We start from the raw sequence: 23,717 nt of genomic DNA on the forward strand, positions 1-23,717 counted from the left end.
AGATCGAGGGAGATTATCAGTGGTCTTGTATGTCTTCCATTTCCTAATAATTGCTCCCACAGTTGATTTCTTCAAACCAAGCTGCTTACCTATTGCAGATTCAGTCTTCCCAGCCTGGTGCAGGTCTACAATTTTGTTTCTGGTGTCCTTTGACAGCTCTTTGGTCTTGGCCATAGTGGAGTTTGGAGTGTGACTGTTTGAGGTTGTGGACAGGTGTCTTTCATACTGATAACAAGTTCAAACAGGTGCCATTAATACAGGTAACGAGTGGAGGACAGAGGAGCCTCTTAAAGAAGAAGTTACAGGTCTGTGAGAGCCAGAAATCTTGCTTGTTTGTAGGTGACCAAATACTTATTTTCCACCATAATTTGCAAATAAATTCATTAAAAATCCTACAATGTGATTTTCTGGATTTTGTTTTCTCAATTTGTCTGTCATAGTTGACGTGTACCTATGATGAAAATTACAGGCCTCTCTCATCTTTTTAAGTGGGAGAACTTGCACAATTGGTGGCTGACTAAATACTTTTTTCCCCCAGTGTAATATAGAGGCACACACACACACACACACACAGCAATACTGCAAGAATTGGAACAAACATGCGCACACACACTGATAACAGATCATATATAAAGTATATTTCTTTCACCTATCAGGTTAGTAAAAAATGTGATCACTGTCAGAGGTCAAAATAAGAAAAGAAAATATAGAACTCAACTCCTTTATTGAAACAATATAAATATCAAACACCTCAAATCCACAAAGTATTGGCAGTATATGCAGGCTGGAATTCAATCGTTGCAGATAAAATATTTTTAACACACTGCGCTTTGAAGTGCATTTGTTTATCACAGCAGCATGTCTCGGAAGGAAGGAGTTGACACTTGATTTAGGAATCGTCAGTCCTGTGGTGTGATCCGTTTAGTGAACCTGGCTGAGAAAGTAATCCAGTGCATGCAAAGAGACTGATCTCTAAGTCTAGTGTCAACTAGTCCCTTTCCCTAGCTCAGTATTCATAGATCTGAAGGGTTCAGATAGGGATACGTACAGTATGTTGATGATGGCTCAGCACAGCTCTATACGGACCTTCCTCTGTATTGCTTTCACCAATCAAGTTTGGAAAAAATACATTCTTAAGGCAAAGTGCTGAAACAGAATTGGTGTTCAGATGTTGTGTGTACATGGACAACACAAGCATTCAGTCATCAACACACCACTACAGTGTGAGGTCTGGAGTTTAAACAGGGATACATACAATGATTGTACAAGTACAGGTTTTTGCATGTGCCAGGACTCCATTTTAGAACAGTCCAGTCCCAAAATAAAGCAATGTGGCTGGTCTTAATTCATAACATCTTCTTCTGTAACATAATTACCTGAGACATACTAGTAAACAAACTAAAACCTGGGATATTCCCAGGTTAGTTGTCTTTCCCAACAAATGTTCTTACCAATCTGGTGGCAACTAGTGAACATCGCCGTTACTCCTTACTTTGGTCCATCACAGATTGATGTACAGATATGAGAATTGTTTTATTAAAATCCAGGTGACAAAATTATATTGTGAAAACAGATACGCTCAGATATACAGTGCTGCTTGAAAGTATGTGAGACCTTTTTTCCGTTTTTACCATGAAATCTTATTTTAATCAGAACCAGTCTTTGTGATCTGACATAACAGGTTTATATTTACCAATACCATATGTTGGTGTAGAGGAAATCATGTGTGTAGTAGAAAAACAAAATTAAAAAGGAATTAGTGCAGGTGCAAAAATAAGTGAACCCCAAGTTGCATTGGTTAAATCAAGTAGGTAAGTAGAATCAGGTGGGTAAATAATTAGCTACCAAATGAACCAATCAAAGGAGAGATCATTGGGAAAGAGTTTGGGCGGGACTCTGATAAATAGAGATAAGAAACCTGGTCAGTTTGGTGTTACCCATCCAGGTGAATGCAAAGCACACCATGCCGAGAGGAAAGGAGATCGCAGAGGACATCAGGATGAGGGTAGAGGGAGCACATCAGTCTGGGGAAGGCTATAAAATAATCAGTCCACTGTGAGGCAAATCATTTACAAATGGAGAGCATTTAACATGACAGCAACTCGGCCTAGAAGTGGACGCCCTTCCAAAATATCCCCAAGAGCCACGAGAACAATAATAAATCAGGGTAAAAGCCAACCCAAACATACCATCTAGAGATTTGCAGACCTCCCTTGCTGCATCTCTGGTAACTGTGCATGCTTCAACAATAAGAACACTGAATCGAAATGTCATTCATGGGAGGGTTGCTAGGAAGAAGCCTCTGCTGTCAAAAAAAAACCCAGTCTTAACTTTGCCAGAGACCACCTGGACAAACCTGAAGGTTTCTGGAAGTCCAGTCTCTGGACCGATGAGTCCAAAATTTACCTTTTTGGTCACAATCAACACCGCTATTTTTGGCGCAAACCCAATGCTGCCTACCACCAAAATAACCTTATCCCAACAGTCAAGCATGGTGGTGGGAATGTCAAGATCTGGGGCTGCTTTTCCTCCTCTGGACCTGGATGACTCCACATCATTAAGGGAACCATGAATTATAAGGTATACCAGGAGATTCTTGAACAGAATGTCAGGCCATCAGTCAAGGAGATAAAGCTGGGACGAAAATGGGTCTTCCAACAAGACAACGACCCAAAGCATTCAAGCAAATCTACCAAAGAATGGCTCAGGAGAAAGAAGATTTGTGTTTTGGATTGGGCAAGTCAAAGTCCTGACCAAGTCAAAGTCCTGACCTAAATCCAATCGAGATGCTGTGACAGGACCTGAAGCGGGCAGTTCATGCCAGAAACCCCTCAAACCTCACTCAATTGGCTGAATTCTGTAAGGAGGAGTGTGCAAAAATCACTCAAAACAGATGTCAGACTGATTTTACTGGCTATAGGAGACGTTTAGTCCAAGTTACCGCTGCTAATGGAGGTGCCACAAGCTATTGACTGAAGGGGTTCACATATTTTTGGACACATCAAATCTGAGTTACTGTTAAATAAACAATGAAAATATCATTTCTTTTTTGTTTGTCATTTACTTGAATGTCTTTATTACGAATTGGGGTTTAGATAAGGATTTTATGTTTATTTTAATATTTTATAGCAAAAATAATGACAGCCCTGTAGGGTTCACATATTTTCAAGCAGCACTGTATACCATAGGGAAATTTGAAGGAATATTTAGGTATTAAAACAAATAGACATGCACCATTGTTGTTAGTAATACAACATCTCAGTACTGCAGAGCACTCTCTTTACAAGGCAGATGAGGATGAGCTCTACCTCTCAGGCCTGGTTCCTCTCAACCAACTATCTCCCTACACTAGACTTTGCCTATTGTGGGGGTTGGCATAAAATACTCTGAGAAAAATAACTATAACAATAACAACCTGTACAAATTCCTTGATATATGTCAAGTGAAGGCTTGAAGAATTAGTAAATTATGAAATGATATAAGACATTCACAAGCTGCGATTTAAAACAGAAAGTGGAGTGGGTTGGCATAAAGCGCTCTGGGGAAAATACCTGAAAAGGTATCATACAACCACAAAGTGATTGATACTATGGCTTCAAACAACAAAAACAACCTGCACAAATTGATGGAGATTTGTAAAGACGAGGTATGAATAGTGAGAAAGGGTAAGAATCTCTTGTTTTTGTCAATCACCAAATGTTCTGAGATACAAATATTGGCCTCAAATGTCTGAAGTACTGTAAGTTCATAAAGCACACGGCTCATCACATTATACAGTGAGCTCCAAAATTGTTGGGACAGTCACACGTGTTTTGGTTGTTTTGGCTTTGTACTCCAGCACTTTGGATTTTAAATGACACAATGACTATGAGGTTAAAGTGCAGACTGACTGTCAGCTTTAATTTGAGGGTATTCTCATCCATATCGGGTTAAAGCTGACAGTCTACACTTTAACCTTATAGTCATTATCTAATTTCAAATCCAAAGTGCTGGAGTACAGAGCCAAAATAACAAAAGATGTCTCTGTGCCAATACTTTGTAGCTCACTGTACTTCATCTGATTGAATGCAAGTTACTATGTGCAATATTTGCCTATTTTCCATTTTAAATGTATAGTACATTAAAAACATCTCCAACAGTTTCTCTCTTCTTGGTCGTTTGTCTCAATGTAACAGACATGGAGGCATGTACTGAGAGCCTTCAAACCCCATTTTTGTGGTCCTCAGTTCACCACCAGGAAGACCACCACCTGGAAGGAAGCAATAGAGATCAGAGCTCATCAGACAAAACATTACTAATGACTAGGACCAGGAGTTTTTCCCTGGTCAGGTCACATGGTCTGGAAAAACTCTTGGTCTTATGTTATAAATACAGCAGCTTTGTTTACAAATTGCAGGTCAGATTTCTCTCAGGTAGCCTAGACTCTAGAGTATGTTATGACATCATGGCTGGGTTTGTTTTGTTGAAGCGACAAAACAAAACATACAAAGTAAACAAAATGACGAAACTGACACTGAGTCTGGCTTTAAGAATGCCAACACCAATCTCACCTCTTCAATGTTTGACTTTCATGGCATCCAAATTAAAAGAAAAATCCCACATGTTGATCACACACATAATAACAATGTAATAACAATGTGAGCACTTCCAAATGCTTTCTTAATAAATCTTGTGGTTACTGTCTTTCTCAGACTCAGACTTACCATCCTAAAACACTGGATTATTTACAGTCTGTCTTCATACTCCATCAACGGTGTGGTTTCTGGCAAGAAAACACACAACAGAAGAGTTGGACTTAATCATACATACACATGCAGGTAAGCACGCATGTGCACACACATCCCTGGTCTCCCTTCACACCCTCACAAGCTACAACAATCAAACAGTACAGGGATTCCCTAGTTTGTCTATTCTGGACCACAAACTTGCTCTATCAATCCTCAAGGTAAACAACAACATAGTAGATGGCAGAATTCCAGGTGAATGCCACTGTGTCTTACCCTCAGGCTTTGACTCATCTTTAGGACTGTTGGATCCACTGGGTTCATCTGCTAATGAGAACAGAAGGACAAACTTGTTCTAATGAGATCATTTCTAGTAACCCTCTAGATCACGTGTCAAACTCATTCCATGGAGTGCCGAGTGTCTGCGGGTTTTCACTCCTCCCTTGTACTTGATTGATGAATTAAGGTCACTAATTAGTAAAGAACTCGCCTCACCTGGTTGTCTAGGTCTTAATTGAAAGGAAAAAAACAAAAGCCCTCAGACACTGAGCCCTTCATGGAATGAGTTTGACACCCCTGTTCTAGATGAACCCTCTATCCTTATAATACACAGTATAATGTTACAGGCATCAAATCATCCAGGACAAATATGGGTTGAGTGTAATGTAACTCCCAGAGCACTCTGTTACCGGGTCAACTATCTGCTTAAGTTTCATACACACCTCCCTTCTCCTGCCCCTTTTCAGCTTTGTCTGCGTCGTCTTCCCCTGTTTTGGGGTTGGCAGTTAACGGAACCGTAACCACTGCAGAATCACACGTAGAAGGAAAACATTAACTACAGCCTCTCTCATACTGCATCAAACACTGCTTAAAGCTACGATATGTAACTTTTTGGGCGACCCAGCCAAATTCACATAGAAATGTGAGTTATAGATCTTTCATTCCCGTTGTAAGCAAGTCTAAGAAGCGGTAAACCTGTTCTATTTCTATGCTTCCCGTTTTGGTTTTGTACACCAGATTCAAACAGCTGAATATACAATATTTTTGGTTATGGAAAAATATATTTCACAGCGGTTTAGATGGTACAATGATTCTCTACACAATGACTGCTTGTTTTTTCACAAACTGAAATTAGGTAAACTATTAGAATTTTATCAACCAGGAAACTTAGTAATTTCTGTATAGTACATCTTTAAAGAAGTTACTTCTGCTTTTTACAGTCTGAAATTAACTGGATGACTTGCCTTGTTCTGGCTGGACTACATCACTGCCTTTAGTTGAGGAGAAGAGAAGAGAGAAAAGTTGAGCTTAACATTCTCATACACAGACCACATTAGTATTTGTTGTGTTCACTTCTGGATGACAATGAAAAGGATGCTAAGTGGCAGAATTCCAGGTGAATGCCACTGTGCCTTACCATCAGGCTCTGACTTCTCTTTAGGACTACCGGATCCGCTGGCTTCAGCTCCTAAGGAGAACAGAAGGACAAACTTTTTCTAATTAGATCATTTCTAGTAACCCTCTAGATCACGTGTCACACTCATTCCATGGAGGGCCGAGTGTCTGCGGGTTTTCACTCCTCCCTTGTACTTGATTGATGAATTAAGGTCACTAATTAGTAAAGAACTCCCCTCACCTGGTTGTCTAGGTTTTAATTGAAAGGAAAAACCAAAAACCCTCGGACACTAAGCCCTTCATGGAATGAGTTTGACACCCCTGTTCTAGATGAACCCTCTATCCTTATAATACACAGTATAATGTATTTAGCATTTAAGAATCTGTCAGTTACAGGAATCAAATCATCAGGACAAATATGGTTGGAGTTCACTGTAACTTCCAGAGCACTCTGTTACCGGGTAAACTATCCGCTTAAGTTTCATACACACCTCCCTTCTCCTGCCCCTTTTCAGCTTTGTCTGCGTCGTCTTCCCCTGTTTTGGGGTTGGCCGTTTGTGGAACCTTAACCCCTGCAGAATCACACGTAGAAGGAAAACATTAACTACAGCCTCTCTCCTACTGCATCAAACACTGCTTAAAGCTACGATATGTAACTTTTTGGGCGACCCAGCCAAATTCACATAGAAATGTGAGTTATAGATCTTTCATTCCCGTTGTAAGCAAGTCTAAGAAGTGGTAAATCTGTTCTATTTCTATGCTTCCTGTTTCAGTTTTGTACACCAGCTTCAAACAGCTGAATATACAATATTTTTGGTTATGGAAAATATATTTCACAGCGGTTTAGATGGTACAATGATTCTCTACACAATGACTGCTTGTTTTTTCATATAAACTGAAATTAGGTAAACTATTAGAATTTTATCAACCAGGAAACTTAGTGATTTCTGTATAATACATCTTTAAAGAAGTTACTTCTGCTTTATACAGTCTTAAATTAACTGGATGACTTGCCTTGTTTTGGCTGGACTCCATCACTGCCTTTAGCTGAGGAGAAGAGAGAAAAGTTGAGCTTAACATTCTCATACACAGACCACATTAGTATTTGTTGTGTTCACTTCTGGATGACAATGAAAAGGATGCTAAGTGGCAGAATTCCAGGTGAATGCCACTGTGCCTTACCATCAGGCTCTGACTTCTCTTTAGGACTACCGGATCCGCTGGCTTCAGCTGCTAAGGAGAACAGAAATACAAACTTTCTCTAATCTGATCATTTGAAAGAAACACTCCTATGCTTATAATACACAGTATATTATATTTAACCTTTAAGAATCAGTCGGTTACAGCAGTGTTTTCCCTAGGACTTTTTCAGCAGTGGTAGACGGGGGGCATTGCTACTAGTGTTAGCGCAATGACATGCTACACTACATGACCAAAGGTATCTAGACACCTGCTTGTCAAACATTTCATTCCAAAATCATGGGCATTAATATGGAGTTGGTCCCGCCTTTGCTGCTATAACAGCCTCCACTGTTCTGGGAAGGCTTTCCACTAGATGTTGGAACATTGCTGCAGGGACTTGCTTCCATTCAGCCACAAGAGCATTAGTGAGGTCGGCACTGATGTTGGGCGATTAGGCCTGGCTCGTGATGTGGAAAATTATCACTATACTTATTAAAAATCAAAGTTCTTCCAGAGTTTTTGTAGAATCAAGATAGACTTTATTACATAGAGTAACGGAAGCCGAGCTGGTCTGCAGAGCACCTCCCGTCTACCTCTCAGCTCTCCGTTTATATAGTCATATTCACATACATCTTAGCTTAAAGCCCCTCCCTCTTGGGTTCCCCCACCACCATCCTCAGTTTCCCCCTCTCTACCGCTCCGCCCACTTCCTTAGTCTATGATAGCGGCTAAATTGGACTTTTATTCAGTTTAGAATCAATAGTAGTATAATCAATCACGCCCTTGTCATGCAAAAACAATCATGTTCAGTTTAAACTCTGTTCAACCCCGGCTCACCCTGGCTTGACCTGAAGATTGATTGTTGGACATGACAGGTCCACACTCAATCTTTCAAACATACCCAAACCCACTCCTCTCTTCCCTCCCGTCATGCTGTAATTACTCATGATTAGTCTAAACTCTGTTCAACTCTGGCTCCACTCTCTCTACTTTGTTTGAGGAGAGAGTCAAAAGGCAACAGTCTGGTTTCAGTCTCCAATAAGGTAAGACAGCCATGGATTAGGTAAGAGCAAAGAATTCGACCCAAGGTCAGATCCACACTTCACACACACACAAACCCAGTGAAAGGAACCAATCATGTTCCCGCCCAGCATCAGAGAGCACCCATGTCTAATTCTGACTCCATGTTCGTCATGTTTGTGATAAACAGAGTTAATCTCATAGTTTACTAAAAAATCTTCTTAACTCGCAGTCGGCGTTCCAATTCATCCCAAAGGTGTTCAATGGGGTTGAGGTCAGGGCTCTGTGCAGGCCTGTCAAGTTCTTCCACACCGACCTCAACAAACCATTTCTGCATGGACCTCGCTTTGTGCACGGGGGCATTGTCATGCTGAAACATGAAAGGGCCTTCCCCAAACTGTTTCCACAAAGGTGGAAGCACAGAATCGTCTAGAATATCATTGTATGCTGTTCACTGGAACTAAGGGGCCTAGCCCGAACCATAAAAAAAACTTGCCCCAGACCATTATTCCTCCTGCACCAAACTTTACAGTTGGCACTATGCATTGGGGCAGGTTGCGTTCTCCTGGCATTCGCCAAACCCCGATTTGTCCGTCAGACTGCCAGATGGTGAAGCGTGATTCGTCACTCCAGAGAACGCGTTTCCACAGCTCCAGAGTCCAATGGCGGTGAACTTTACACCACTCCAGCTGACACTTGGCAATGTGCATGCTGATCTTAGGCTTGTGTGCAGCTGCTCGGCCATGGAAACCCATTTCATGAAGCTCCCAAAGAACAGTTCTTGTGCTGACGTTGCTTCCAGAGGCAGTTTGGAACTCGGTAGTGAGTGTTGCAACCGAGGACAGACTATTTTTACACGCTACGCGCTTCAGCACTCGCCGGTCCCGTTCTGTGAGCTTGTGTGGCCTACCACTTCGTGGCTGAGCCGTTATTGCTCCTAGACGTTTCCACTTCACAATAACAGCACTTAGTTGACCGGGACAGCTCTAGCCAGGCAGAAATTTGACGAACTGACTTGTTGGAAAGGTGGCATCCTATGACGGTGCCACGTTGAAATTCACTGAGCTCTTCAGTAAGGCCATTCTACTGCCAATATTTGTCTATGGAGATTGCATGGCTGTGTCCTCGATTGTATACACCTGTCAGCAATGGGTGTGGCTGAAATAGCTTAATCCACTAATTTGAAGGGGTGTCCACATACGTTTCTATATATAGTGTAGCTGTTCCCATAGACTTCAGGTTATTGAGCCAATGACTATCCATTTAAAAGCATCTTGGCAAAAATATATACATAAAAAAAATACATCAACAATTCAGCAGCGGTGAATCAAGGAACCAAATCATCAGGACAAATATGGTTTGAGTGTACTGTAACTGCCAGAGCACTCTGTTACCGGGTAAACTATCCGCTTAAGTTTCATACACACCTCCATTCCCCTGCCCCTTTCCATCTTTGTCTGCATCGTCTTTCCCTGTTTTGGGGTTGGCCGTTTGTGAAACCGTAACCCCTGCAGAATCACACGTAGAAGGAAAACATTAACTACAGCCTCTCTCCTACTGCATCAAACACTTCTAAAAGCTACGATATGTAACTTTTTGGGCGACCCTTACAAATTCACATAGAAATGTGAGTTATAGATCTTTCATTCCCATTGTAAGCAAGTCTAAGAAGCGGTAAATCTGTTCTATTTCTATGCTTCCCATTTCGGTTTTGTACACCAGCTTCAAACAGCTGAATATACAACATTTTTGGTTATGGAAACATATATTTCACAGCGGTTTAGATGGTACAATGATTCTCTACACAATGACTGCTTGTTTCTTCACATAAACTGAAATTAGGCAAACTATTAGAATTTTATCAACCAGGAAACTTAGTGATTTCTTTATAGTACATCTTTAAAGAAGTTACTTCTGCTTTATACAGTCTGAAATTAACTGTATGACTTGCCTTGTTCTGACTGGACTACATCAGTAGTCCAGTCAAAGTTGAGTTTAACATTCTCATACACAGACCACATTAGTATTTGTTGTGTTCACTTCTGGATGACAATGAAAAGGATGCTAAGTGGCAGAATTCCAGGTGAATGCCACTGTGTCTTCTTACCCTCAGGCCTTGACTCATATTTAGGACTACTGGATCTGCTGACTTCTGATGTTAAGGAGAACAGAAGGACAAACTTTCTCTAATCTGATCATTCGAAAGAAAACCTCCAATACTTATAATACACAGTATAATGTATAGTACCAGTCAAAAGTTTGGACACACCTACTCATTCAAGGGTTATTCTTTATTTTTACTATTTTCTACATTGTAGAATAATAGTGAAGACATCAAAGCTATGAAATAACACACATGGAATCATGTAGTAACCAAAAAACTGCTAAATAAATAAAAAGTTATTCTATATTTGAGATTCTTCAAATTAGCCACCCTTTGCCTTGATGACAGTTTGCACACTCTTGGCATATGACTTCTCACAATTTTCTCAAAGCATTTCATTACTAAGGATGTCAAGGCGACAGGACGGTAGTCATTCAGCACAGCGGGATTAGATGCTTTAGGAATGGGAATAATTATTTAGTTTTTCCACAATACTGGAACTGGTAGAGCGAGGATTGGAAAATGTCTGTAAAAACACCAGTCAATGGTTCAGCACAGTGCTTTAACACGTCCAGTTATTTTGTCTAGGCCTGGGCTTTTGTGTGCGTTACATCCCCTGAACAACTTTACAACATCAGCCTGTTTAATAACAACCCTCTCAAACATTTGTAATGATGCTTCCATGTGTTTTACCTCTGACACAAAGTCGTCAGATTCAAATCGTGAGAAGAAAACATTCAGTTCATTAGCCATGTTCTGGCCCTCATGTCTCCCAAGGTCAGCATTGGTTAGCCATGTTCTGGCCTTCATGTCTCCCAAGGTCAGCATTGGTTAGCCATGTTCTGGCCCTCATGTCTCCCAAGGTCAGCATTGGTTTTTACCCTGCCTATGTGGGAGGCACTAGCCATGGATTTAATCCCTTGCCAGGCCACCCTTGAGTTTCCTGAGGAGAGGGTCCTCTCCACCTTTTGCATGTATGTTTTACCTCCGACACAAATCTTGAGAAGAAAACATTGAGTTCATTAGCCATGTTCTGGCCCTCGTGCCACCCTGAAGCTCCTCGACCCGTTTCAGTTTGCCTATCAGTCTAGCAGAGGAGTTGATGATGCCATTCTTACTCTCCTCAACATGGTCTATAGATATCTAGAGGGCGCCAAATCCCATGTCACGGTTCTGTTGACTTTTCTTCTGCCTTCAAAACAATCCAGCCTTACATTCTGGCACAGAGACTCATAAGGGACTTCTCCTTAGATGGGGGGATGGTTTTGTGGCTGTTGGACTTCCTGAGCCAGAGGTCACAGCGGGTCAAAGTAGGTCCCCACGTGTCGGACATATGCACCACCAACACAGGCTCTCCTCAGGGATGTGTTTTGTCCCCACTCTTGTACACTAATAGTTGTACTAGTTCCCATCCTGACAGACACCTCGTTAAGTTCGATGACACTGCTTTGATCAGCCTGTTGCAAGTTATCACTTTTGCCTTATGGCAAGGTGCTCCATCATGCTGGAAAAGGCATTGGTCGTCACCAAACTGTTCTTGGATGGTTGGGAGAAGTTGCTCTCTGAGGATGTGTTGGTACCATTCTTTATTCATGGCTGTGTTCTTAGGCAAAATTGTGAGTGAGCCTACTCCCTTGGCTGGGAAGCAACCTCACACATGAATGGTCTCAGGATGCTTTACTGTTCGCATGACACAGGACTGAAGATAGCGCTCACCTTGTCTTCTCCGGACAAGCTTTTTTCCGGATGCCCCAAACAATCGGAAATGGGATTCATCAGAAAAAATGACTTTACCCCAGTCCTCAGCAGTCCAATCCCTGTACCTTTTGCAGAATATCAGTCTGTCCCTGATGTTTTTACTGGAGAGAAGTGGCTTCCTCGATGCCCTTCTTGACACCAGGCCATCCTCCAAAAGTATTCGCCTCACTGTGCGTGCAGATGCACTCACACCTGCCTGCTGCCATTCCTGAGCAAGCTCTGCACTGGTGGTGCCCCGATCCCGCAGCTGAATCAACTTTAAGAGATGGTCCTGGCGCTTGCTAGACATTCTTGGGCGCCCTGAAGCCTTCTTCACAACAATTGAACCTCTCTCCTTGAAGTTCTTGATGATCCGATAAATGGTTGATTTAGGTGCAATCTTACTAGCAGCAATATCCTTGCCTGTGAAGCCCTTTTTGTGCAAAGCAATGATGACGGCACGTGTTTCCTTGCAGGCAACCATGGTTAACAGAGGAAGAACAATGATTTCAAGCACCACCCTCCTTTTAACGTTTCCAGTCTGTTATTCTAACTCAATCAGCATGACAGAGTGATCTCCAGCCTTGTCCTCGTCAACGAGAGAATCACTGACATGATGTCAGCTGGTCCTTTTGTGGCAGGGCTGAAATGCAGTGGAAATGTTATTTGGGGATTAAGTTCATTTTCATGGCAAAGAGGGACTTTGCAATTAATTGCAATTCATCTGATCACTCTTCATAATATTCTGGAGTATATGCAAATTGCCATCATAAAAACTGAGGCAGCAGACTTTATGAACATTTATATTTGTGTCATTCTCAAAACTTTTGACCACGACTGTATACAAAACAAAAATTATGCTTGTGAGGCACTGCATAACCTGCTGTTTCATACACGACCACGCGCACACATACACACGGATACATACACACAGATATATGAACACACACACGCATACAGAAACACATCCTGATAACAGATAGTTTATATGTCTTGTCAAGCAGTTCGCTGTTGAACTCCACAGATTAAACTCCAGTCTGTTTTTGTCAATCCACTGATTCTCAGCTCAGTCTGCCACCTTGTTCTTCCTATGCTTCCATAAGATGCTTGTGATGGGGCCAGGCACTGTGGACTTGTCTGGTTTCAACATGAACTCACCTCCCACTTTAAGCAGACATTTCATAAATGTATCAGAGTATCAATGTATCCAGGGTAACACATCATGGTTAGGGTATAAATATGTAGTCCTAACCCTATATATAAACACAACATTTAAAGTGTTGGCTGCATGTTTCATGAGCTGAAATAAAAGATCCCAGAAATGTTCCATATGCACAAAAAGCTTATTTCTCTCAAATATTGTGAACAAATTTGTATACATCCCTGTTAGTGAGCATTTCTCATTTGCCAAGATAATCCATCCACCTGACAGGTGTGGCATATTAAGAAGCTGATTAAACAGCATGATCATTACACAGGTGCACCTTGTGTGGGGACAAAAAAAGTCCACTCTAAAATGTGCAGTTGTGTCACACAACACAATGCCACAGATGTTAAGTTTTGAGGGAGCGTACAATTGGAATGTCCACCAGAGCTGTTGTCAAATACTTTAATGTTCATTTCTCTACCATAAGTCGCCTCCAATGTCGTTTTAGAGAATTTGGCAGTATTTGTATTTATTAGGGATCACTACGTCCAACCGGCCACACAACCGCAGACCACGTGGCTGGGCCTGGCTCCCTAGTGGGTGGGCCTGGCTCCCAATTGGGTGGGCCTATGCCCTCCCAGGCCCATCCAAGGCTGCGCCCCTACCCAGTCATATGAAATGCATAGATTAGGGCCTACTGAATTTATTTCAATTGAATGATTTCCTTATTTGAACTGTAACTCAGTAAAATCGTTGAAATTGTTGCATGTTGCATTTACATTTTTGTTCAGTATATTTAGCTTTTAAGAATCAGTCAGTTATAGGAATCAAATCCTCCGGGACAAATATGGTTTGAGTGTACTGTAACTGCCAGTGCACTCTGTTACCAGGTAAACTATGCGCTTAAGTTTCATACAAACCTCCATTCTCCTGCCCCTTTCCAGCATTGTCTGCATCCTCTTCCCCTGTTATGTTGATGTCCGTTAGCGGAACCGTAACCTCTGCAGAATCACACAGAAGGAAAACATCAACTACAGCCTCTCTCCTACTGCATCAAATGCTACTTAAAGAAGTTACTTCTGCTTTACAATCTTAACTGGATGACTTGCCTTGTTCTGACTGGACTCCATCACTGACTTTAGTTGAGGAGAAAAGAAGAGAGAAAAGTTGAGCTTAACATTCTCATACACAGACCATATTAGTATTTGTTGTGTTCACTTCTAGATGACCATGAAAAGGATGCTAAGTGGCAGAATTCCAGGGGAATGCCACTGTGTCTTACCATCAAGTGTCATTGACTTAAACAGAGACTTCCTACTTAAAGTAATTAAAAACAGAATTCAAATAAAATAGCAATCAATCTATGTTCTCGTGATATTCTGAGATATGCAGATGAGCATCTATCCTACTTCTGCTTCATGACGTCTTAAATGAGCTGGATGACTTGCCTGTGGTTTGGTTGTTTCCATCACTGGGTTTAGCTGAAGAAGAGAGAATAGATCAGTTTAGCATTCTCAAACATCTTTGTTGTGACAATATTTAATGATGATGATGGAACTATTTGATTTGTAACATACAGTAGATCAGGGATAGGCAACCCTGTTCCTGGAGTGCAAGGCTCTGTTGCATCCCGCAGTGTGTGTGAAGTTTGGTGTGACGTTCTTTTATGTTTTTAATTTGTACACTTTGTTTGTAAACCATCTGTCAACGATGGCTTTACAGTGGTGGGGTGTTGGACTGATCTTGTTGATCGTGTACCCGCTACAGATGGACTAAATGATGAAAACGCTGCTGGCAGCGGAATCCAATACAGCAGAGAGTTCCTACTACAATGCAACTCAAACACGAACGCCATGGATATCCCAATGGCCCATCTTAATCCCTGATTGTCTGCGAGTGGATTACAAACCCAAATGCAAACTTCGAAAACGCCGGGGAATCAGACAAAGACTTAAAAATGTAAGACCAAACTTCCCTTACCCACCACCTTGCTGATCAATGCCCAGTCACTGAGGGGGAAAGCAGATGAGCTTTTAGCGAATGTATGCTTCCAACACGAATACTGGGAGGCCTGTTTGCTGGCGTTTACTGAGACTTGGCTGGATGACAGAGTCCCAGACAGGGAAGTGGAGCCGGCCGGCTTCACACTTGTCAGAGCGGACCGTGATCTGACCGTCACAGGGAAACATCACTGTGGCCTGCTTGTCAGGGACCAGTGGTGTAAATTGATCCTGGTAAGACAGATACTCTGTACCCCCAACATTGAACTGCTTTCTGTGTCACTGCGACCCTACTATCTGCCCCGTGAGTTCCCCCAATTGTTTGTTACCGTTGTGTACATTCAACCAAAAGCTAATATAGCAAAAGCATCAGAGATTATTTATAATCTGTCACAGAAACTGGAATCCATCTCCCCCGACGCACCCACATTTATTTTAGGGGATTTTAACAACTGTACTTTGCAGAAGATCCTGCGCACGTACCACCAGTATGTGAAATGTCACACTAGGAAAAATAAGACTCTTGATTTGTGCTATGGGACAATACCAAATGCTTTCTCTGCCACCACTAGACCTCCCCTGGGGACATCAGACCACAATGTTGTCTACCTCTGGCCAACCTACTGTCGGCTCCTGGAGAGGGAGAAACCTACAGTTAAAACTGTTCAGATCTGGAACGACAATAGTATCACTCATCTCCAAGGGTGTTTTGACTGTACTATGTGGGAGGTATATGAGGATATATGAGGTATATGAGGACAGCTCTGATCTTGATGAACTCACAGATGTTGTTTCAGACTATGTAAACTTCTGAGTCAGTTGTGCCTACTAAAACCTGTAAAATCTTCCCTAACAATAAGCCTTGGGTATCAAAAAATCTAAAATCACTACTTAATAGGAAGAAGGCCTTTTATGCTGATGGTTATAGACAGGCTAGACAACGTGAGATCAAAAGACAGATACTGGTGGACAAGGAGGCATACAAGCAAAGGGTGGAGAGGACCCTCTCCTCAGGAAACTCAAGGGTGGCCTGGCAAGGGATTGAATCCATGGCTAGTGCCTCCCACATAGGCAGGGTAAAAACCAATGCTGACCTTGGGAGACATGAGGGCCAGAACATGGCTAACCAATGCTGACCTTGGGAGACATGAAGGCCAGAACATGGCTAACCAATGCTGACCTTGGGAGATATGAAGGCCAGAACATGGCTAACCAATGCTGACCTTGGGAGACACGAGGGCCAGAACATGGCTAATGAACTGAATGTTTTCTTCTCACGATTTGAATCTGACGACTTTGTGTCGGAGGTAAAACAAATGGAAGCATCATTACAAATGTTTGAGAGGGTTGTTGTTAAACAGGCTGATGATGTAAAGTAGTTCAGGGGATGTAACGCACACAAAAGCCCAGGCCCAGACAAAATAACTGGACGTGTTAAAGCACTGTGCTGAACCACTGACTGGTGTTTTTACAGACATTTAGCAATCCTCGCTCTACCAGCAACATGTGCCAGTATTGTGGAAAAACTCAATAATTATACCCATTCCTAAAGCATCTAATCCCTCTGTGCTGAATGACCACCACCCTGTCGCCTTGACATCCTTATTAATGAAATGCTTTGAGAAAATTGTGAGAAGTCATATTCTCAGTGCCACCCAGAAGCTCCTCGACCCGTTTCAGTTTGCCTATCAGCCCAGCAGAGGAGTTGATGATGCCGTTCTTACTCTCCTCAACATGATCTATAGATATCTAGAGGGCGCCAAATCCCATGTCACGGTTCTGTTGACTTTTCTTCTGCCTTCAACACAATCCAGCCTTACATTCTGGCACAGAGACTCATAAGGGACTTCTCCTTAGATGGGGGGCTGGTTTTGTGGCTGTTGGACTTCCTGAGCCAGAGGTCGCAGCGGGTCAAAGTAGGTCCCCACGTGTCGGACATACGCACCACCAACACAGGCTCTCCTCAGGGATGTGTTTTGTCCCCACTCCTGTACATCCTGTACACTAATAGTTGTACTAGTTTCCATACTGACAGACACCTCATTAAGTTCGCTGATGACACTGCCTTGATCAGCCTGTTGCATGATGATGAGGAACACCATCCTAAATGACTTTGTAGAGTGGTGTGACAAATCACACTTGGTCCTCAATACCAACAAGACCAAAGAGATGTGCATAGACGTCAGGAAGCGTACAACATCTATCAGAGGTCAGAACATAGAGATTGTAGAGGAATACACATATCAGGGTGTCCTCTTAGACAATAAGCTTCAGTGGAGTAAATGTACAGACCTGATCTACAAAAAGAGTCAACAGAGACTGTACTTTCTCAAAAAGCTGGGATCTTTTAATGTTGACTGTACTATACTGACTCTGTTTACAAATCTTTCATTGAGATTAATTTAACTTTTTGTATTGTTTGTTGGTTTGGCAATCACTGTCAGCCAGAGAAATATGCTGAGAAGGATTATCACCACAGCAAGCAAGGTACTTGGAGTCAAACAGAAAAGCCTGGATGAGATCTTTAAGGTCAGGGCCCACCGCAAGGCTCACAAAATCATTTTAGACCCAAGCCACCCCCTGTACCCTGACTTTTTGATTTGTAACATACAATAGGTCAGGGATAGGCAACCCTGTTCCTGGAGTGCTGGAGGTACTGCAGGATTTTCTTCCAACTAGGCACCACACCAGACCAACTGAGCTAATTGATCAGTTCAGTGATTGACTAAATTCACACCACACCTGGTCTTCCAGGTCAGTTAAATCAAAAACATGAAGTGCCTGCAGTCCTCCAGGACCAGGGTTACCTACCCCTGCAGTAGATGAACGGTTTAACCACAAGCTCTTAAAGACACAAAACCTGCAAAGGTCTTGAGACATTCTGAAATAAGCCACATTTCTAAACCAGCAACAGTCATATCAAACAAAACAACATGGAAACAGTTCTCAGAACTCAAAATGTTCTGATTGACAACCATGGAGCAGATCAAATAAAGCAGAAGACTCACACTGAATGTCACGCTCGTTAACGGAAGATACGGACCAAGGCGCAGCGTGATAAGCGTACATCTTTATTGTAGTACACAACACGAACAAAAACAACAAACAAACGATACGTGAAGTCCTGAGGCTACACAAAACAAACCTTTACGGAACAAGATCCCACACCGACTGGTGCCAAACAGGCTGCCTATATATGGTCCCCAATCAGAGACAACGAGATACAGCTGCCTCTGATTGGGAACCACCCTGGCCAACATAGATCTAAACGATCTAGAACATCAACATAGAAAATATAACATAGACACTACACACCCTGGCTCAACATTTAAGAGTCCCCAGAGCCAGGGCGTGACAGTACCCCCCCCCCCCCCCAAAGGCGCGGACTGCGACCGCGCCACACAAATACAACAGGGTAGGGGCCGGGTGGGCATTCCGCCTCGGAGGCGGATCCGGCTCCGGGCGTGACCACCACTTTCTCTCCACCTCCCCGTTGCTCCCCTGGTCTGGTCTGGCACCGGTGACTGGAGCTGGACCCGACGACGGTGGATCAACCCGTACAGGCTCCGGACTGGAGCCGCTGGCCGGAGCTGGACTGGGCACCGGTGGAGCGGATTGCTCTGGCTCCGGAGTGGATCCGCTGACTGGAGTTGGACCGGACCCCGGTGGAGCGGATTGCTCTGGCTCCGGAGTGGAGCAGCTGACCGGTGCCGGTGGAACAGGCACGGGCCGTGCCGGACTGGACACACGCACCACTGGCTTGGTGCGGGGAGCAGGAACGGGCTGACGGCGCGCACCACTGGCTTGGTGCGGGGAGCAGGAACGGGCCGGACCGGGCTGACGACGAGCACCACTGGCTTGGTGCGGGGAGCAGGAACGGGCCGGACCGGGCTGGCGACGCGCACCACTGGCTTGGTGCGAGGGGCAGGAAGAGACCGGACCGGGCTGGCGACGCGCACCACTGGCTTGGTGCGAGGGGCAGGGAACAGGCCGGACCGGGCTGGCGACGCGCACCACTGGCTTGGTGCGAGGGGCAGGAACAGGCCGGGCTGGACTGGGAATACGCACCACTAGCTTGGTGCGGGGAGCAGGAACAGGCCGGGCTGGACTGGGAACACGCACCACTGGCTTGGTGCGGGGAGCAGGAACGGGCCGGGCCGTACTGGGAACACGCACCACTGGCTTGGTGCGGGGAGCAGGAACGGGTCGGGCCGTAGTGTGGACATGCACCACTGGCTTGGTGCGGGGAGCAGGAACGGGCCGGGCCGGACTGGGAACACGCACCACTGGCTTAGTGCGAGGAGCAGGAACGGGTCGGGCCGTACTGGGAACACGCACCACTAACTTAGTGCGGGGATCAGGAACGGGCCGGACCGGACTGGTGACACACACCACTTGCTTGGTGCGAGGAGCGGGACTGGGTTTCCTTATAAACCTCCACTCCTTCTGCTGCCTAACCAGCTCCTCTCGCCGTGCCTCTACACTCTCCCTCTCCCTTCTGCAGATACGCCCTGTCGCTGCCTCCTGCTGCCCCGTCGTCCACGCCGTGTGCCCCCCCAAAATTTTCTTGGGGTTGCCTCTCGGGTGTCCGTCGTCGGCACGGTTGGCGCCATTTCTCCTCTCTTGCCTGGGCATTAACCTTTGCCCATGGCCCTTTCCCCGCGAATATATCCTCCCATGACCACCATTTGCCCACCTGAGACATCGCTATTCTCTCCTGCTGGGCACGCTGCTCTTTTGGTGGGATCTTCTGTCACGCTCGTTAATGGAAGATACGGACCAAGGCGCAGCGTGATAAGCGTACATCTTTATTGTAGTACACAACACGAACAAAAACAACAAACAAACGATACGTGAAGTCCTGAGGCTACACAAAACAAACCTTTACGGAACAAGATCCCACACCGACTGGTGCCAAACAGGCTGCCTAAGTATGGTCCCCAATCAGAGACAACGAGATACAGCTGCCTCTAATTGGGAACCACCCTGGCCAACATAGATCTAAACGATCTAGAACATCAACATAGAAAATATAACATAGACACTACACACCCTGGCTCAACATTTAAGAGTCCCCAGAGCCAGGGCGTGACACTGAAGCACATTAAATAATTGGCTTTTGGAACGTATAAACTAGCAAGGGGTGGCGGTGACAGAATCTTTATCCACAATGTTACCTCTATTGGAGACATTTTGACAGTGCACAAATGCATAGATGTGAAGAGAAACCAAAACCAAACAGGTTATTTCAAATACTCATCAAACGTACATCATTTAAAGCACATTTCCCTTGCAGATTCCAACTGCATCATACACATTTTATATAGGCTAGTCCACACACAGCTAACTTTAAACTCACATTATTAATCACCTTCTCATACTGTATGTAGATGTCACTAAAACATGTTCTTCAAATAAATGCTACCACAAATAATGTGAGTAACACATTTCTGGCAACATCTCCACATATCTGCATTGTCAAAAAGGCCCCATAGTAGTACCATGTAAAAGGTGTGTTAGTGTTATTACCTGTGTTAGTGGGCTGATTGTTATCATTCTGATTCATGGAGTAATCTCTAGGTGTCTTCTCCCCTACAGTGCTATAAACTGTATCCATGGCAACCCCAGAGAGAACCCCTGAAACTCCACGGTTGGCAACCTGATCATCCCCAACAGTGTGATAAACAGTATCCGTGGCAATAGAATTCTGATTGTTGACTGCATCCCCTGTAAAGTTACACCATCCATCAACATGTGTTTACAGCAAACAGAGTAGAAGAAGTTCCTTGAATTTAAGATGTATTTTCCCTTTAAATTTGCATATAAGAAAACTTGGAAATATTCTGGGTTGTGGGATTACTGCTGTGCACTCGCACTCTCGCTTTCTCTCACACAAACACACACAATAGGAGATACCTGTTACTTAGTAAGGGCCCTAATTCAATTAAAACAGATTTCTGGATTTCTGGGATGGGACAAAAACAACACTCCTGTCCTGTGCTGTGAGGAAGCATGTGTGCAGTGCATGGAAGTACTGTATGTGTATAAGGTGCAGTGCATGAATAATAATAATAATAATGTTGTGTTTGTATTACTGCGGGGAGCCAGTTAGCAGGTTGAATATGGATCAGAGTCAAGTTAGGGTAAAACTTACCAAACATTCCACCACAACACTTTCTCAAAAAGTCGATGCAGGTGTCTTGGGGATATCCAGAGATGAAAAAGAGACACACAAATGTAAGACATTATCAAGACACTTTCATTCAAATGAAATTCACATTGTGTAACATTTTGGTTAATCAGTGAGTATGAATAGTTGAACCAGGAAGAGACAGAGAATCATCCTACCTTTTATTTTCTTCCTCACCAACCAAACTGGGGAGTAAAAATACAAATATTTTATGACTTTTTTATTTTATTTTATTTAACCTTTATTTAACCAGGTAAGCCAGTTGAGAACAAGTTCTCATTTACAACTGCGACCTGGCTAAGATAAAGCAAAGCAGTGCGATAAAAACAACAACAACACAGAGTTACATATGGGATAAACACAACGTACAGTCAATTACACAATAGAAAATCTATATACAGTGTGTGCAAATGTGGTAAGTTATGGAGGTAAGGCAATAAATAGGCCATTGTGCAAAATAATTACAATTTAGTATTAACACTGGAATGATAGATGTGCAGAAGATGATGTGCAAATAGAGATACTGGGGTGCAAATGAGCAAAATAAATAACAATATGGGGATGAGGTAGTTGGGTGGGCTAATTACAGATGGGCTGTGTACAGGTGCAGTGATCGGTAAGCTGCTCTGACAACTGATGCTTAAAGTTAGTGAGGGAGATAAGAGTCTCCAGCTTCAGAGATTTTTGCAGTTTGTTCCAGTCATTGGCAGCAGAGAACTGGAAGGAATGGCTACCAAAGGAGGTGTTGGCTTTGGGGATGACCAGTGAGATATACCTGATGGAGCACATACTACGGGTGGGTGTTGCTATGGTGACCAATGAGCTAAGATAAGGCGGGGATTTGCCTAGCAGTGATTTATAGATGACCTGGAGCCAGTGGGTTTGGCGCCAAATATGTAGTGAGGGCCAGCCAACGAGAGCGTACAGGTCACAATGGTGGGTAGTATATGGGGCTTTGGTGACAAAACGGATGGCACTGTGATAGACTACATCCAATTTGCTGAGTAGAGTGTTGGAGGCTATTTTGTAAATGATATCGCCGAAGTCAAGGATCGGTAGGATAGTCAGTTTTACGAGGGCATGTTTGGCAGCATGAGTGAAGGAGGCTTTGTTGCGAAATAGGAAGCCGATTCTAGATTTAACTTTGGATTGGAGATGCTTAATGTGAGTCTGGAAGGAGAGTTTACGGTCTAACCAGACACCTAGGTATTTGTAGTTGTCCACATATTCTAAGTCAGACCCGCCGAGAGTAGTGATTCTAGTCGGGCGGGCGGGTGCAAGCAGCGTTCGTTTGAAGAGCATGCATTTAGTTTTACTAGCGTTTAAGAGCTGTTGGAGGCTACGGAAGGAGTGCTGTATGGCATTGAAGCTCGTTTGGAGGTTTGTTAACACAGTGTCCAATGAAGGGCCAGATGTATACAAAATGGTGTCTTCTTAATTACAAGTCTGCATTAATATTATGTCAGCTATTGAATATGACTTTATCCACAATTACATGCTTAAGCTGCAATAAGAAACAATTTCTGAGAGCACCAATAAACAACCTGCATACAGTACCTGCACACCTGTAAAATAACATAGCCAGCGATTTCACATCTAATATCCAATGAACTCTAAACATATTTTTAGGTTACCACAAAGTAATTACGGTCCTTTTTGCTGATTAATTAATTAATTCAGATTAGGCTAATCCATACTGTGCGAGGTCCAAATTTGTGCATCACTGTGACACATTATGAAGACTGTGCCCTACAGCAGGTGGTGCATCTAACCCCCTGTCTTGTCTGTAGCAGTAGCCTGAACACTACTGTAAATACAGGTAGAACAGGTATCCCCTTCAGGGGGTATAGCTCACTGTTGTTGCTGCTGTTATGTCAATCTGTGCTTCAGAACTATGTACATGTGCAGTGCTCTGTTACTATAGATGTGCTGTTCTTACCTATGATGGCGACAAGTACTAATATGGTAAAGACAACCAAAGCAACAACAGCACCGATATTGGAAGGCTCTGAAATGAAAACACATTTTGTATTGATACTTTGACAGGAGTTGATCAGGTATTCAACATAGTGCAGCATTCAAAATGTCCTACAACACTAGCAGTGTTACTGACATATCAATACATAAGACTGTAGCATACTTATGAGTGTCCACTCACCTGGGCCAAACACCTCTCCAATTGGCTCACTGACTTCCCCTTCCCCAGCAGAGTTCTTCA

The 23,717-nt window shown here is 43.4% G+C and overlaps 1 protein-coding gene across 1 annotated transcript in view; it reads right to left on the reverse strand.

Annotated features, from left to right (window-relative positions):
* LOC311109868 (uncharacterized protein) overlaps nucleotides 1-23,717 on the reverse strand; it is a 309,567-nt gene that overhangs the window by 93,735 nt on the left and 192,115 nt on the right. The window contains exons 9-17 of the mRNA XM_084152882.1: nucleotides 14,758-14,790; nucleotides 14,419-14,451; nucleotides 14,230-14,310; nucleotides 9,749-9,829; nucleotides 7,302-7,352; nucleotides 7,134-7,166; nucleotides 6,611-6,691; nucleotides 6,142-6,192; nucleotides 5,969-5,995 (exon numbers count right to left, since the gene is read on the reverse strand). Of these exons, the coding sequence (XP_084009008.1) occupies nucleotides 5,969-5,995; nucleotides 6,142-6,192; nucleotides 6,611-6,691; nucleotides 7,134-7,166; nucleotides 7,302-7,352; nucleotides 9,749-9,829; nucleotides 14,230-14,310; nucleotides 14,419-14,451; nucleotides 14,758-14,790 (471 nt within the window). The remainder of the gene's footprint in view (nucleotides 1-5,968; nucleotides 5,996-6,141; nucleotides 6,193-6,610; nucleotides 6,692-7,133; nucleotides 7,167-7,301; nucleotides 7,353-9,748; nucleotides 9,830-14,229; nucleotides 14,311-14,418; nucleotides 14,452-14,757; nucleotides 14,791-23,717) is intronic.

This window comes from Coregonus lavaretus, assembly GCF_964263955.1.
Source record: "Coregonus lavaretus genome assembly, chromosome: 35".
Lineage (NCBI taxonomy): Eukaryota > Metazoa > Chordata > Actinopteri > Salmoniformes > Salmonidae > Coregonus > Coregonus lavaretus.